The sequence below is a fragment of the Perognathus longimembris genome, chromosome 9 (genome assembly GCF_023159225.1).
Source record: "Perognathus longimembris pacificus isolate PPM17 chromosome 9, ASM2315922v1, whole genome shotgun sequence".
Classification (NCBI taxonomy): domain Eukaryota; kingdom Metazoa; phylum Chordata; class Mammalia; order Rodentia; family Heteromyidae; genus Perognathus; species Perognathus longimembris.
In genome coordinates this window covers 13,354,539-13,372,566 of record NC_063169.1, presented here as the reverse complement: position 1 = coordinate 13,372,566, position 18,028 = coordinate 13,354,539, and the positions used below count along the sequence as shown (strand labels likewise).

At 38.3% G+C, this 18,028-nt stretch overlaps 1 protein-coding gene and 1 pseudogene across 2 annotated transcripts in view; one reads left to right on the top strand and one right to left on the bottom strand.

Moving 5' to 3' along the window:
* Window positions 1–2,552: 2,552 nt before the first annotated feature.
* The window catches only part of Atg5 (autophagy related 5), a 72,326-nt gene continuing 56,850 nt past the window's right edge, over window positions 2,553–18,028 (bottom strand). For both annotated transcript variants that reach the window (XM_048353752.1, XM_048353753.1), the window contains 2 exons: window positions 15,991–16,108; window positions 2,553–3,963 (listed from right to left, as the gene is read on the bottom strand). In XM_048353752.1, coding sequence (XP_048209709.1) covers window positions 3,827–3,963; window positions 15,991–16,108 — 255 coding nt within the window. In that variant the 3' untranslated portion in view covers window positions 2,553–3,826. The remainder of the gene's footprint in view (window positions 3,964–15,990; window positions 16,109–18,028) is intronic.
* On the top strand, window positions 11,264–13,649 carry LOC125357758 (annotated as a pseudogene).

Here is an 18,028-nt window from a genome sequence, read left to right as displayed (position 1 = left end):
CTAAGTTTGGATGATTTAACGTGGAATTCCTGTTTGAAAGAACCTGAAGATTCTTTGACTGCACTGGAATAGACAGTAAAGAACTTTTACAGAAATGCCCACTGACTTTCACGGGCAAGTTGAAAATATCTCAGTGACAACTACATTCAACATACAGAAACTAATGAGACTGACAGTTCCATCCCAGTAAGTGCTTTGCAGAGTAGTGGCGTTTACCCTCAGGACTGCATGGCTGGCTGGGGGCGGAGGCTTCCCGCTGCTGCCCAGCATGAGAGTATCATACTCTACCATAGATTGCTAGCCTGAAAAAGATTCAGTCACAAGCTTTAGCTGCAGCTCCTGCTGACTGCCCATCACTCTTGTACCATCAGAAGCTGTCATTTAAAAGATGAAAAAGTGTCCCTGAATGACCTGAGTAGATGCATGTCTCTTCCTTCTCCCACCTCTGTCAATTCAAATGCTAAGAATATATGCAAGGACGGCAGAACTCAGGAATTACATATTGTGAACAACTCCAGGATCTCAGTGATTGTCTGTGAATGAATGGATCCCAATATTCTTACACATGGCCACGTGTGATTTCCCCCTTCATCCTATGCCAAGCTTTACACTTGTATTTGCACTATGCTGGCACATGGAACAGGAAACTCAATTCACTTCAGACCTGAATATCAATAGTGGGGTAAGGAAGAGTGAGACTTTGGTTCTTTGGGATGATTCCCATGACCCATGCCAGTGGTTCACATATAGAATCCGAGATATTTAGGAGGCCGAGATCCAAGAACCAAGGTGTGAGGCCAGAAGGGCAGACAAATGAGATACCAGCACCCCCCCCCCCATACACACATACACACAAAACTTACAAAAGTGGTACATGTCGGCTGTGGGTGCAAAACTGAGGGCATAAAGTCCTGAGTTCAAGTCCCACCCAGTACTGGCACTCAAGTGCATATACATCATCATGCACACATACAGACACAACTTCAACTCCCCAGAACAATTAAAAAATCATGTCACTCAGTATCAAATCTCATATGCTCCTTTCCTAAAAAATGAATCAACTTATGGAATAGGGTAAGCATAACAAGACTGCCTAGTATTCAGACTCCTCTCGTACTCAGGTTGGAGTGTGTTCCACACATCATAACCTTGTATCATTCACTAGATCAGCTTTGGGCTCTAAGTAGGTTACTGCAGGTGTTTAGATAAAGAAATCATAATGTAACTTCGTGATGGCTAACATTCCTAAACCCAGCTACTCAGAGAGCTGGCAGGATTTCATGTTCTAATCCAGAAAAAGCTAGCAAGATTATATCAATCTCAAAAGATAAATAAAAATAAAGGGGCTGAGGACAGCTCAAGTGATACACATTATGATTGCTTAGCAAATGTGCAATGGATACCCAATCACCCTCCCCCCAACCCAAACCCAAATTCCCAACCACCATGATGCTTTATCAATGAACCATATCCATGCTAAGAACTGAGGTGATTTAATAAAAATTAACATTATGAAGGTCAATGATTCACTTTCGTCAGAAACTGGAAAATGTCTTCAATTTTCCAAGTATATGGGGGAGGGAAATGACTCTCAAGGATGAGCCCAACACTGAGACCTGGGGTCCTCTCTTCTGTTCATTACTCTTCATTCTTTCGCCCATGAGAAACTTGCACTACAGCTTTATGGTAAAGAAATTTAAATGATTTCTCCTATGGTTAATTTGGTTCACATATATTCATTTCCAACTTCTAGGAATAAAGACAGACACAACATTTCCTTCATTTTTTAATAAACCATAAAATTAAAAGATTCAAAGAAAACAGAAAAAATAAATTTAAACCAGCACTAATTTCTGGCTTTCTTCTTCCTCTAGGGCACTGGAGGCTGGACTTACCTGGGATTACAGAAGTTACGATGCTGGTACCATAGTGAACAAGCAACATGTGTTTGATAAAAGTTTACTTTCCGATCTGGAAGTACAGGTCATTAGCTCACTTGAGTCCACTGCAAGTACCTCGCCCAGGTGCGGTGAGTGGTTAACTTGTATGGCTGTGTTCTCTTCACGTGTCAGTACCGCTCTGCACATCCTGGCATTTGGATCTTCTGGCCTAGTGGTGCTCACTTCAGTCTGTCAAAACATCAAGGGGAAAACCCCCAAACCCAATACACGAATAAAACTCTCTGAATGTGAACAATCATATTCAGACCAACCTCTTTTGCAAAGATACAAGTCAGTGGATTTTTTTCCTTATATAACTCAAAACAGTGCTATTTCCGCACCCCCCCCTTTACTAAAATCACACTTTTTGCTTTGTTTATACCAGCGAGTTTTCTTTTCTACTTGCACTTTGATTCTTCTGTGATTGCTACCCTACATTGTTACTGTTTGGTTATGCTTTAGAATTTCCATTCCAGAATATGTGCTCTTTGGCTTTCTCATTCTGGGAATAAACTTGCTGCTAATCAGTGAAAAATCACAAAAGGAACAAAAGAAAAGAAAGCAATCAGAACTAATAACAGGATCTCACTTGATCATTAATTCACATACTTGTTTTGTAAGAAAAAACATTCATTTTTATTGTGGAATCTAAAACCATTATTGTATGATAGTATAAGTCTTTTAGCATACTCAAATGAGTTGACATTCATATGGATAGCAGGCTAGCTCACAAGTAATCAACTGTAATGCACAAACACATTTTGACTGGGAAAATTCCGACAGCCTGTTAATAAAGTGCAGCACACTTTCCTTAGAGGGATAAGAATTCCAGTAAAACCTCTGGAGATTTTTGGTAAAGGTAAGGAAAAGCTACTGCAGTCAGGACCCAGGTAATGTTTAGGCTTCAAAAAGTGGTTCCCAGGTGACACAGTGAAAGATGAGTCCAGGAACCAATGAAAAACACTGTCTTGGAACGAAATGGGCTTTTCCAGAAAATGTGAAATTCTTATACAGATATTTAGCATACTGTGATTTGACAAGTTTACAGTGATAAAACAGTAAAGACAGTTAACATTATTTATACTTTCAGTGTGTAGAGAACACAGATTTTTAAATCGGCAGCAGTAAATTCGATGACAGCTCCTGAGACAAGTTGCCCTCTGCCCTCTCTGCACCCATGCCAAAGATAAATGGGAACACACAGAATAGAAAGTGATTTACTGCATGGGATTCAGAAAGTACTTGAAAAGTGGTAAAATTCTATGTTATTAAATGACAAAACATATTTAGAGGCTTTATTTAAAAATCTCTCACTGTTCATTTATCAAAGTTACAAGATTGTTTGCATACCAAGACAGACTGTAAACATAGGAAATTTTCATTAAGGAAAGATGGGTTTACTGTCATTTGATCTCTTACAAAAAATTACTATAAGTTATTGATAACCAAATTTCTCTTTTACTTTCTTAAGTCTAATTCTCTTGGAAATTCAACCAATGTTTCCACTCTCTGGAGCTAAAGTCCAACCATGGTCACTTCAGGAAATACCCCGTTTATTTGTTAATCAGAAACAAACTGAGTGGCATGTCTTTCCATTTTCATCATAACTCGTTATGGTTTACCAGAAGACAGGAGACAGCAGTGGTCCTGTGGTGTCTGTCTTCCACACTGCAGCTGGGGTTAATGACACAGTGGAAGAGGCAGCGGCGATGCAAAGCCAGGCCAGGCCAAGCCACTGGCTTATCTCCCGGGGAGTCTTCTTGCTTGGCTGGCAGCAGCCAAGTGTTGTCGGCTGCCTCCATCCAAACTTGATTTTGCAGCAAAGGGTGACATGCTCTGGTAAATCCTGTTTCAGGGAGGTTCCCTTCAGGCCAAGAATTGTTCCTTCAATCTGTGGGCTGCGGGATGATGCTAATATGAAGAAAATTATCCGGGTAGCTCAGATGTTCACTGAGCCACTGCAAAGGCGTTTCCAACATTGGTTCAATTCCATGAATCATGACTTGATTCTTCTTTTCCCCATCTATTCCAAAAAAGAAACCCCCAACAATAATCAATAGAAGTCAAAACTTTGAAGAAAAAAATAATAATCTTTTGCCTTTTCACAACCCTTAATGCATTAAGTGGATTTTAAAGATGTTTTGTCCTCTGAACAGGAAATGCAGGCCTGGAGAAAGTTTAAAAGTTGCTTATGTATCACCCAAAACAGAAACCTGAGGGTTACAATGAATTCTGATTAAAAAAAAATCGGTTGCTATTTGTGAAAGTATTTGTTCTTTCCTAATTACTGTGCTTACTGTGCTTACCAAAGACTGACGTTAATGAAACTAGAGTGGCGAAAACAGCCCAGTAAACCCACTGACAAAAAAATCTTTAGTTCTACATTAAGAGCAGGTGGCCAATAGAAATGACAAGGGCATGGAGAATAATGTCCTTACATAGTTTTAAAATGTAAAACAGATAAGTGACGACAATCATCAAGAATAAATCAGTATTAGAGAAGGTATTTGACAAACTGGTTGGGAACTTAGACTTGTTTTCAGTAATGTCTCCAAGCATACCTCAAAAAATGCTGACTGCTATTTAAAAAAAAACCAGGGGGTGGGAATATGGCCTAGTGGCAGAGTGCTTGCCTCGCATATATGAAGCCCTGGGTTCAATTCCTCAGCTCCACATGAATAGAAAAGTCCAGAAGTGGCACTGTGGCTCAAGAGGTAGAGTGCTAGCCTTGAGCAAAAAGAAGCCAGGGACAGTGCTCAGGCCCTGAGTCCAAGCCCCAGGACTGGCCAAAAAACAAAAACAAAAACAAAACTAGTACAAATCACCTATAAATAAAAGCTTAGACTATGTACAGAGTACCACAAATCACTTATAATAAACAAAAGATTAAACTATACATATGCAGAATACTATAGAACGTGTGACAAGTACTTTGGGAAGATTTCTAAGTGTTAGTATCAAAATAGATAAACCTTCAGCTGTTTTAGCATGATACATTCTTTGTAAATTGATTGCCACAGTTTTACAATATTATTCTTGGAATGTCTGAAACAATTTCTGCTAGAGTGCTCTTCACATTTTTATTACATATTTCTTTGAACTAAAATAAAATTCTCAGATTCATGCTCCTACTTAGTACTGAGTCAAAAAATGAATGTGTAGTGTTGTAAAGAGTTTCTGTGTGTAAAGTTGTCCCGAATGCCAGAGTCATCTTTGCATCCTCTGAAAGAGAAACAAACAAGTTATAACTCATAACCCCAAATACTGTTCCTTAAGCAGTATTTAACTGTGGGAGCAAATGAACATGCCCGGCACAGTTCACTGACACACAGTGTGTTTGCAATACAAAAAAACAATCATAAGTCAAGAAAGGCAGTGGAGTTCCATCTGCACAAAAGAAGTTGGGCAACATAAATATTATTCACACACTGTGCACCAAGTCTGTTAGAACAAGTTATCAATGCTCCCTAAATAGGGAGCACTGGGTCTCTGGCAGGATGTTGGGATCCCTTTTTAAATAAATCTTTAGCATGGGGTTAGAGGCATAGCTCAGGTGACAGGGCACTTGCTAATGAGCATAAAGTAGCAGATACCGAGTTCCAGTCCCAGTCTAAATGTAGACATTTAGTAGTTATCTACTAAGAAGAGGCTATATTCCTGCAGTATCCCAACAAAACAGTTCTAACATGAAGTTATCTTTTCACAGCCTACATTTCATCTGCACTTATTTTTGTTTTCAAATTCCTACAACATAATTGTGAGCAGAGGGATTCTTAGAATGGGGCTGCATTTCTAAGGGAATTGTATCTCAAGTCTTGCTCTTATTCATTGTACTTCGACTGGCTAGCGTGGTACTTGGCATGTATAAGCACTCACAGTACAAGGATCTAATCCAGGGGAAGCACTCTGCCACCAAGCTACACTTTCACTCTGTCCCCAATTGGGTCTTTAAAAAAGTTAACCTGTAAAGATCTTTTTTAAAAGTAGGCAAACTAGCCAAGTGCCGGTGGCCCATGCCTGTAATCCTAACTACTCAGGAGGCTGAGATATGAGGATCATGGTTCAAAGCCAGCTCAGGCAGCAAAGTGCTTGAGACTCTTACTTCCAATTAACCAACCAGAAAACTAGGAGTGATGTTGTGGCTCAAAGTGGTAGAGGGCCAATCTTGAGGAAAAGAGCTCTACGACAGTGCCTCAGCCTTGAGTTCGAGCCCCATGACTAGACGGGGGAAAAAATGAGCTTGGGTGGTTCGTGCCTCATGCCTATAATCCTAGCTAGTCAGGAGGCTGAGAAGTGAGAATAACAGGTTAAAGCCAGCCTGGGAAGGATATTTTGTGAGATTTTTACCTTCAATTAAGCACCAAAAAAGCTGAAAGTGCAGGTGTGGCTCAAAGTGGCAGAGCAGTAGACGGGCAAATAAGCTCAGGGACAACACCCAAGCCCTGTAAATTCAAGCCCCACAGCTGGTATGCACACGCATGGACACGAATACACACACACAGACACACACACACACACACAATTGTAAGTGAACATATCAAGAATTGTTAAGAAAAATATATTGAAGCATCCTTTGGTTAAAGTAAATGGTAGGAATGGCATATAGAAATTTTTAAAAAATCATTAAGATAGTCCTGCTGGGTAGTTTAGAACCCTGGCTGCTTGACACACTCTTTGAGTCTCATATAAACTTCTGGTGTAAAGGATTACTAGTATTCTTCCAGTTCTACGATATTGGTCTTCCATGCCTAAACAGTAAAATATTTCTTTTAGTCACCATAACTTAATTAGCTTTGAATTCTTAGGCAACTCAGTTAACTTCTGATCTCTATTCCTCACCATATAGTGTGGATACAGAATTTTAATTTCCAGGGATACAAGGGGATTAAATGGAGCATCTGGTGACACAGGGCTTGGTTTAGTACATATTTTCAATTATGTGACTAAATCTCTTCTCCATCCCTCCCAGTTTTAAAAAAAATTACTTAGGAAAACAAATGAGGAAGAAAGACAAGTGCTTAAAAGGTCACAGTGTAACAAAAAGAGAACCTCTTTTCCTAGAAGCAAAGGTATGAGAAATTCTTTAAGTACAAGATATACCAAAAGATTTATAAAAATCATGGATTCAATTATAGGATTTGCAAAGGTTATCAAAGTTGGACCACATTTACTGTATAAATTGAGTCCAAATGTCAAAAAAAAAAAAAAAAAGAACAGGCTGGGTATATGGCCTAGTGGCAAGAGTGCTTGCCTCGTATACACAAAGCCCTAGGTTCGATTCCCCAGCACCACATATATAGAAAATGGCCAGAAGTGGCACTGTGGCTCAAGTGGCAGAGTGCTAGCCTTAAGCAAAAAGAAGCCAGGGACAGTGCTCAGGCTCTGAGTCCAAGGTCCAGGACTGGCAAAAAACAACAACAACAACAAAAAAACATTAAAAACTCACACAAATTAAATGATATTTGAAACAAAGGTAGATAAAACATCTGCATAAATTTAATGGCACTCTCAATGTAAAAATTCAGTACAATAACACCACCCCTAAGTCAAATAAGGACTAATGTATTATGGTTCTATTGTTTTTTTTGTTCTATTGTCTTTTTGGTCAATCATGGGGCTTGAACTCAAGGCCTAGGCACTAAGCTCATTTGCTAAAGGATAGTGCTCAACCACTTTGAGCCACAGCTTCACTTCCAGTTTTCTGGTGATTAATTGAAGATAAGGGACTACCTGAGCCACAGCTTCACTTCCAGTTTTCTGGTGATTAATTGGAGATAAGGGACAGTACCAGGCCCTGAGTTCAAGCCCCAGGACTTGCACAAAAAATTAAAAATACAGTAAATAAAAAGGTGAACACGCAGCCATCGATTTTTGTCACTGCTTGGAAAGCTTCCCTTCTCAGGAACTAGAAACTTATAGTAGTAAAATAAAAGTAGAATCCAAAGGATTTAAAATGAGGGATAAAAATGTGACCTATTTAGGAACAGTCACCTGATTAGCTATAATATAGGTTATTTATTGTAATGATGCTGTAACACCTGTATTTTGCGGCATTTTCCCCCCGCTTTCTGCCCTTCCATATTCTGTAAACAGTGGCACCCATGGTAGCATGTATACGGTTTTTAAAAAATGTTACACATGTGAATTAACTTAATTTTACATGTCTCCTCATTATAAATAAACCTGATTCCTAAATGAATTTTTTGGTGATTAAGTGTTCTACCTATTAGCTTCAGTTAACAGTGTATTATTTCTTGTATTTTGTTTTGTGTAAAAGAAGAGAAAAAGTCAGAAATAACTAAAGTAACAAAATATTTTTCAAAATATTTTGAAATAATATTACTTTATGTGCATTACTCTTGAAGAAACCACACTACTGAGTTTTGGCTATTAGAAATTCCTATTATTAATGAAATTTAAACCCAGAGCAACCTGTATTTTAGTCCTTATGACCAAGGCAAATTTCAATAAGCAATATAAATAACCTAGAAATCTAAAAACAAGTTACTTGTGATCCTATCGCTGTTTGAGTATACTTATTATAAATACATTAATAAAATCTTAGTTTAAAGGAGATGCAAATGGATAGTACATTTTTAAGGGATTATAAGGTTTTGATGAGAAAATGTAAATTAAAAAATTTATTTTCAAAAGTCATAACTTTTGAGTATGGAATAATAAAAGACTAGAGTCAAATAATGTAACCGTTGTATTCAGCCTTGTGGCTTTAAATTTATATATCATAGTCAAGAGAAAAACTTCAGAGAAAATACGTAATACTTTTGAAAAATATTTAAACAAATAGGCAAGCTTTTGGATTACCATTAGTCTGAACAATTTTATTCTATCTGACAAATTCTTTAACCTCTGATACATTCATTAGTAAAATGCCAAGTAATTGAATCCATCGACATGAAAAACCACAGGCTGAAATCTGAAGTGCATATATCATGGTGAAGGATTTTGACTCAGCCATGGCGGTAATAGTCAGTAAGGTCAGGTCAAAGGGGGTTAAACCAAGCCAGGATATAGCCAAAGGAATACATCAAACGCTGATTTTAAAAGGGCAATTAATCTTGGACAGAAATGCTTCCTGGGGAATGAGATCTCAATCTTAAGAGCATACTACACGATGTAGCAGTAAAAATGAACATATACAAGCTTACAGAGCTTTTATCCCATGATCACAAACAGAAGGAGAGTGCTGCTTATCAGAGAACGACAAACTCATTTAAAAATACTTACATTAACATCTTCCGGATCTATACTCTCGTAGCAGTGTGGACTTAATGAACACAACTTCTAGTAAATATAGCCCATGTATCTTTATCCATTTGTAAATCTTCTAGCTTATATTTTGTATTTCGGCCCCAGTGTATTTTCAGAGCCTTAACTTTTTATATTTTAGAGAATAATTTCAAAAGATGCCCAAACATAATTTATTTGAATTTTCCCTCTAACTATATTTGTTAGTGAGGACCTGAAACAAATTTGAAAATCCATTAGCTAGCTAAAATTTAGTAAAACATCATTGTAATAAACTGATAAAGCTTCACTAAAAGTAGGATTATGCAAATATACATTTGAAGTATTTTATCTCTTTAAAATAAATGAGCAGGGGCTGGGAATATGGCCTGTTGGTAGAGTGCTTGCCTCGTATACATGAAGCCCTGGGTTCGATTTTGTCATGTGAAGGACAGACGGAATATTTGATGTACAAGGCTCTGTTTCACATTTTTAAGAAAGCCAGATTAACTTATTTCAGGGGTTTAAGATAAAGAGCAATAATTAGAGAGGGGAATGAGAGGCACCTTTCCTTAGGCTCAGCAATCTCATGATCTCCATTAATGAAGAAAAGTAACTAGCTATATTTCTTTGAAAAACATATCAATGGTCTCAGATATTAAGATATTCTGTATCACCAAGATTGGTCAATGATGTCCATATGTCAGGACAAAACAGAGAGAAGGAAGAAGGGAGAATGTGCCAACTAAGGCGAACAATTTATGATAAACTGAAGGTAATAAAACATAATTACCAAACAAGGCAAACTTTTACAGATTATTTAAACATGATTATAGTGACACCGTGGCATGGAACTCTCAGCATCCTTTGAGCCAGTCTATCCTCATAAGGAGTTTGGTACTGGCTTACAGTTATCGTTCACTATAGATTATACTTTCTTCCACTAACTAGAATTTGGCTTTGTAGAGGAAGATTATAAACTAATGAGTCCAAATTGCTTCTTTATACAAAACTGACTTTTCATGAGTATAGGTATTTTTTCCAGTTTGTACAAAAATATTAAAGCTAAGCAAGGTGCTGGTGGCTCATGCCTGTAATAACAACTACCCAGGAGGGAGGCTGAGATCTGAGGATCATGGTTCAAAGCCAGCCCAGGCAAGAAAGTGCTTGAGACTCTTCCAATTAATTACCAGAAAACTAGAAGTGGTACTATGACTCAAAGTGGTAGAAGGCTAACCTTGAGGAAAAGAGCTCTGGGACAGTGCCTAGGCCCAGAGTTCAAGCCCCATGACTGCTCAAAAACAAACAAAGCTAAGGTTCTTGTAGCTCACACCTGTTATCCTATCTACTCAGGTTGAGATCTGAAGATCATAGTTCAAAGCTGGCCCAGGTAGAAAACTCAGTGAGATGTTTATCTCCAATTAATCAGCAAAAAGCTAGAAAAGAGGTGTGGCTCAAGTTGTAGAGTACTAGCCTTGAGCAAAAAAAGCTAAGAGCATGAGACACTGAGTTCAAGCCCCAGTACTGGTGTGCATGCAGATATGCATATTTATACATACAGTCTCTCTCACACACAGAGAGAGTTAATTATCAAACCTGGAGAAAACTCAAGATCAAAAACAAAAAGCTGGGTTGGGAATATGGCCTAGTGTTAAAGTGCTTGTCTCGTATACATGAAGCCCTGGGTTCGATTCCTCAGTACCACATATATAGAAAAAACCGGAAGTGGCGCTGTGGCTCAAGTGGCAGAGTTGCTAGCCTTGAGGGAAAAAAAAAAAAAAAAAGCCAGGACAGTGCTCAGGCACTGAGTTCAAGCCCCAGAACTGGCAAAAAAAAAAAAAAAAAAAAAAAGCTTTATAAAACAGTGCACATGCACACTAAAGCCCTATTTCCCACAAGTATGCAAATTTGAAATGTGGCAATTTTGAGAGGTGTTATAAGGTAAAAACATCCAGAAGATGACCAAATCCATAAAAATGGTAGCAACCAGAAAAACATACAGGAGCTGAGAGAGCTGGTGATTAACAGTATCTGAAGAGACAGTTCGTGGTACTCTTTAAGGTTTGGTTTCTAACCTGATGAAAAGTGAGGTGGCTACACACAAGGCAGCTGGAAAAGAAGTCATGCTTGTTGGAATTAGTAACAAAATCAGGGGGTATAGTTTATAATACTCATTCTAACAAGTTTCTGATGATATTCAAACTACAAGAAAGACCCTACTATTGGAGATGTTTCGGTCACTGCCCTTGAGTTATTAAATTCTGGATATGAGTTTGGTGAAGACTATCATCATCTCCAATCAATTTATGCCTACCAGTTTCAGTACAACAGAAAAAACGTCCATCTGTTTTCTTAATACCATTGCGAGCACTGAGAACATGAGCATCTGTGATAATAAAAATGCTGATGTGATGCAAAATTACCAAGAGGACAGACAATCTGCCCAACATCACTTACCACTGCCTGAAGAAGCCTATCACTAGTGAACAAAGACCGAGGCTGACAGTTATTGACAGCACCAACAACAATGCTTCTGATGACAGAAAATCTGACTCTGACATTCAACCACACCTGACATCACAAAAGAGCTGACTGAAATTAGCTCTATGTTACCATTCAGACACAGGCAAAGGAAAATTTTACTAAGCTTATTTTGTGTATTAACTTACTGCTGTCTTTGTCAAAACAAATCTGTCTCATTGTTTGAATTACTAAAAACAGAAAGATACTTGTAAATTATATTACAATAAGGATTGACTGTGTGTGTGTGTATGTGTGTGTGTGAGAGAGAGAGAGAGAAAAAGAGAGGGAGGGAGGGGGAAGAGAGGGAGAGAGGGAGGGAGGGAGAGGGAGAGGGAGAGAGAGAGGGAGAGGGAGAGTGAGGGAGAGGGAGAAGGAGAGGGGGAGGGAGAGAGAGAGAGAGAGAGAGAGAGAGAGAGAGAGAGAGAGAACAAACATCCTGATCCATCTCATGACCACCCAATTCAAATATGGGAAGGTACAGAGGGACACAAATCGATTCTAATTCAAATCTAAATGAATGTATAAACACTGAAATTATAAAACCATTATTATCTTAATTATTAAACCCTCAATCTGAAGAAGTGTGGCTTGTGCTTGCAAAAGGGGCAGTGTCATCATGCAGATGACTATTGCAGGTTTCAAACCTCAGGTTTTAAGATGCGATCAACCAGCTTTACTTCTGTCCAAACACTGCTATGGTCAGCATGAGATTTAGATGGTTTCTTAAGTGCCTGAAAAAATGTATCACCCCATCATACAGTGAATTCACTGTATAAAAACAATCTCATCATACTGAACAAAGGAGAAAAAAGTATGAACTATACATTTCTTACTTATAACAATTATTCTGTAATTTTTATAAAGCATGTTAAAAATAAAATAATTTTAACTTACAATTCCCAAAAGAAGTATTCTAATTTCCAAGGCTTAACTTCATCCAGTTCCTCAGTACCTTTCTAACATTTCTGCTGTCACTGAAAACTTCATGCACATATATATGGAAAAGCAGAAAAATACTGCTTCCTCAGCAAATGGCACAGGAACACTTTACAGCACCAATCACCCTATAGCAACCAGCCCATGGGGGTAGTTGGGTGAAGGATTCTACAATGAGCACGTGGGATGTGTGACCTGATCCTCTCCTTTTTATTTGTCTAACTTCTGTTATCTTCCATTTAAAGTATGACTCTTGTATTTGGTGGTAGTGGAATAGTTGGGTAGTGGGGTTAGAACTCTGGGTCTCGTTCTTACTACCAGTTGGGCTATCCCTCCAACTCTCAACTTGAGTTAGTTCTTACTCTCTCCTCCCAAATCAATAAGGGCAACGCTAAGACCTTCCCAATGTTTTTTGCCTATCTCCAGTCCTGATCATACTGCAACTGTACAATCTTTCTGTCCAATCCAATTGGACCAAAAGCTTCTGAGCATGGACTATGCCCTTCACATTTTAGAATCCTTCATATCACAAGGTAGTATATACAATGCAAAGAAAATGGCTGATGGATAATGAAATCTATAGCATCACATGGAAGCTTAAAGTTAAATGGTAGCTGGAAAGGTATCAAGGAGCCATGAAGCAGGATAGAAATGGAAAGAGGAAAACCATTGGTTACAGCATTGTTTTCTTTGGCAAGGGTGTTACAGAGAATTTTTACTTATTTGTCATGGAATATAAGCCTTTCTTTAAACATGTGCTCCAAGCTTGCAAGTGAAATATGAAATTAGGTTACGAGTTGCCCAACACTCACAAGACTTACCAATAAAACTTTGACATCAATTTATAGATAAGAAAGGGCGTATGTATTTCAACCTAGTTTACCAGAGTGGGAAATAAAATATGACCAGGCAAAGCTGAGTGTCCAAAGTAGAAATCTAACACTAAAGATTTTGTTACTGAAATTTTAGCATATGTTTCACTTCAGGTATGGTACAGAAGCTTAAATCTGAGTCATTTTTAATTACTGCTAAAACCACAAGAAACAATTTACCTGAGCTCACCTTTGATTATTTCCTGTTACCTCTAACTATGCTAACTCCCCTAGGCACTTACAAAGCAAAAGAAAACAAAACATAAGCCAGGTCATGATGAGTTACTCCACAACAATGACCTAAAGCACGTCTTCATAAATATTAGTACCCTACTGTCATATGATGAATTAAGACAAAATTCCTTGACACTTCAATCACTTCTTGTAGGGAGTGGTAAACAATACAGCAACTTAAGTTTTATAAGTACTTTCTCTTTTTATCATATGATGACAGCCAGTTCTTATCCACGCTATACACACAAGTGAAAAGTCTTTGACACTTGGGTGCCAGTATGTCAAAATTTCCCAACCTCACAATACTATATAGGTATACTGAAACATAAATAGTACCTCTTTACTGAAACAGTGGATTGATGATAATTTCCTTAAAATAACAAATATTTTCTAAAAATAACTATGATATCACCAAAAGAAGAGGCAAAGAAATGAAAGATTTTCGAACTGGGCACCAGTGGCTCATACCTATAATCCTAGCTACTCAGGAGGCTGAGATTTGAGGATCACAGTTCAAAGCCAACCTGAGCAAAAAAGTCCATAAGACTCTTTATCGCCAATTAATCAGAAAAAGCTGCAAGTGGTGCTGTTGGCTCAAGCTGTAGAGTGCTAGTCTTGAACAAAAGGAGCTCAGGGACTGTGTCCAGGCCCAGAGTTGAAATGCCAGGACTGGTTAAAAAAAAAAAAAAAGATTTTCTAAAGAACATATAGAATTGGCACTTAATTAGTAAGACTTCACCAAAATGGAATATTTTCATTCTTCAAAATAAAATGAAAAAACAAGTTACAGAGTTGTGAAAAAATAACCATAAGCTGTATATAACAAGAGTCAAGCATTAATGGCTCATACTTGTATTTATTCCTAGCTACCCAGGAGGCTGAGATCTGAGTATCTCAGTTCAAAGGCAGCCTGCGCATTAAAGTCTGTGGTGAGGCTCTCATAACCAGTAAAAACACTTCTAATTGGAGATGTGGCTCAAGTGGTAGAGCTCTAGCCCTGAGTTCAAGCCCCAGTACTGGCAAACACACACAAGCAACATTAAAGTATTACTTTCATAATAATGCCTTACTCCTCACTAAACTAATACTATAAACACAAAGCTAATCAAAGTATCAATGAACATGGAAAACATGCCACTGAATTTCTCCTAAAGTTAATCAATAATGACCAATCATAGGGTTGGAATTAGAACCCAGTCATTAGGAAATGATTAATACAAGAAATGTGTGTGTGATGTGCCCATGTGTGTGTATGATTAAGCATCCCTATTGTGCAAATATGAAATGCTTACAAATCCAAAACATTTTACACACCAATACAATCACTATGATAGCACAATTGGGAAATTCTACATCTGACCCCACGTGACAGTTCAGTCAGATCATAGAAACACTAAAAACTTGTAGAAAATTACCATAAAGCTATTTCCAAATCGTGCAGTTCATTTCGCTTAGGATCATCTTATGTGATCATTGCTATTGAGCTATTATGCTCCTCTGCTAGGAGTATCCTAGATAAATACTAATTGTTTCCAATGAGTGAAACCATAGTGTTTATGTTTCTTTAGGTCTCGCTCACTTTACTTAGTATGATTTTTTTTCCAAGTCTTTCCATTTCCTCATGAATGGGGCTAAGTCATTTCTTCTAATAGATGAGTAAAATTCTATTGTGTCTATGCACATTTTTTTTGATCCATTCATCTACTCAGGGGTCATCTGGGTTGTTTCAGAAATAAGTGGTTTATCTTTGTTGTTATTTCCAATGTACCCTATGAAATTAGGCCTTTGTCTTTTGGTATTTACTCCCTACGGTTTTAGCCCCGATGTCACTGTAACTGACTTTGGTACACTGGGTAGTGTATGTAGGTTTATCGTAACTAGGGAGGAGGAACACCAAAATGGAGAGACAAAGAATAAAAGGCAAACTAATGCAACAGCAATACAATATGCTGTAAACCAACTGTACAACTTGGGGGAGCGATCCAGGGATGGGGGAAGGAGTAGGAGAAAAACGAAGGAAGAGATAACAAGTTTGATAAGAAATGTACTCAATGCCTTACATATGTAACTGTAACCCCTCTGTGCATTACTTTGACAATAAAAAAAAAATCTTCAATGTGAAAAAAAATTACCATAACGCTACCTGTATTGTAGAGGTATATACGAAAACAAGCTTATCTTACCTAAGTAACAAAGTGTTTAGAAGAGAAACAAAAAGGTTTTAATGCGATTCACATTACCTTCAGAAGTAACTGCAGAAGGACAGACTTCTTTGAGGAGATCTCCTAGTGTATGCAGCTGTCCATCTGCAGCCACTGGACGAAAGAGCTTCTGAATAAAAGGCTGTTCCGTCGTTGTCTATGTGAAAAATAACAATAAAAAAATAAGCCAAGCACTTAAACCTTTGCTGCTGCTAATTACAGATTAATAAATCATTACATTTCTATGCTGGCATTAGATGTCTTGGTATAAGGTGTAATGAAGATGACTGGGAAAAACATTTAACATGATACATATTCAGGTAAATCTAATTGTGCTAATACAAGACTCTACATCTGGTCAGAACTCTTAGAAAGTCGGGCTTTGAAAAACAAAACAGAAAGCAACAGAGAGGGCAATTCAGATCAGAATATAAATTTGCACATCTGAAATAGAAAAGAGGGGCGAAAGTGATTTTTTTATTAATACAAGTTATAGTCTGGTAAGACATAACAGCGCTGGCTAAACATAATGGAGGGCTAGAGGCAAGTATGGCTCATGTGATCGAATGCCAGCTGTGAGCAAGAAAGCCAAGCAAGAGTTCAAGGGGCTGAGTTTAAGCCCCAGTACTGGCCCCCTCCAAAATAAAACCAAAAACAAACAGCAAAAAAACTACAGTAGAGAAAATCTTTGCAAGTCTATTATAAAACTTCGAGATAACTAATAAGTAGACATTTGCAAATTTCTATGGCATGATAAGCTCACAAGAATTTGAGTAATATTTACAATAATATTTACATGACTTGACTCACAGTTAAAATAGCCTCATTTTCCTCAACTACTCTGGTGATGATGGAGGCATCTGGGCCTAGAATAAAGAGAGGCTCTTGCCAGCTGCTGTGTGACAAACACTGTCTTCGTTACCTTTATGAGCTCCCACCACTTTTCCTTAACCATTAACTTGCAAATCTCTCTCCCTCCCTCCCTCAGAAATAACTAAAATCTCAGTAATGTGCACTGCATATAATTCACATCATAAACTGACATGTTTAGGAATTTGTTAAATGTATGACTGATGCACTTAAATTTTTTTTTGTAATAAGAGATCTTGGGGCTTGAACTCAGGGCCTGTTCTCTGTCCCTAAGCTATTTTGCTCAAGGCTAGTGCTCTATGCCACTTGAGCCACTGGCTCCACTTCTGGCCTTTAGGTGGTTAATTGGAGGTAAGAGTGTCACAGATTTTCTAGACCAGACTAGTTTTGAACCAAGATCCTTATATTTCCGCCTACTGAGTAGCTAGGATTACAGGCATGAGCCACTGGTGCCTGGCTAGGTACTTCAAATTAAGAAGCCCCAAGTTCTTCACACAAATTGAAACCAAGAACAACAGCATGCCCAGACAAGTGGTTCACTGGGTAAAGGTAATAAGGGTTAAGAGTTCAGATGGGGGGTTGGGGATATAGCCTAGTGGCAAGAGTGCCTGCCTCGGATACACGAGGCCCTAGGTTCAATTCCCCAGCACCACATATACAGAAAACGGCCAGAAGCCGCGCTGTGGCTCAAGGGACAGTGCTCAGGCCCTGAGTCCAAGGCCCAGGACTGGCCAAAAAAAAAAAGAGTTCAGATGGAAGGAATGGCTAGAGGACTGCAGTAGTAACAAGACAGCCACCACCCACTTAGAGCTTTCTATTCTGTCTTCCAGGCTAGGAAGTGGCAAAGCAAGTGGGGTGACTGAAAGGCCTTGTGAGGTTTAATGGAAAGCAGGGTGTGATGATTTGGCTAAAAGGTAAAATAAGGCTGGTCAGTGGGGGGCTGACTGCAGAGGCAAGCTTATATTTTGACTATTGGGACAGTAGAATGACAAGGGCAGAAGTTCACTCTCAATTTAAAGAAATACTCAATGGACCTCTTACAGTATGATCTGTAAGTTGGCTTAGCCCTAGCAAAATTCCCTGAAAACAATATAACTACTCAAGTCACCCCAGTTACATATTAAGAAAGAAATGGCCCTCTACCATTATTTCTTTAATGCCGTTATTTCTCAGTACCTCTCCTTCCAGTCTCTATCCTGAAAAACTG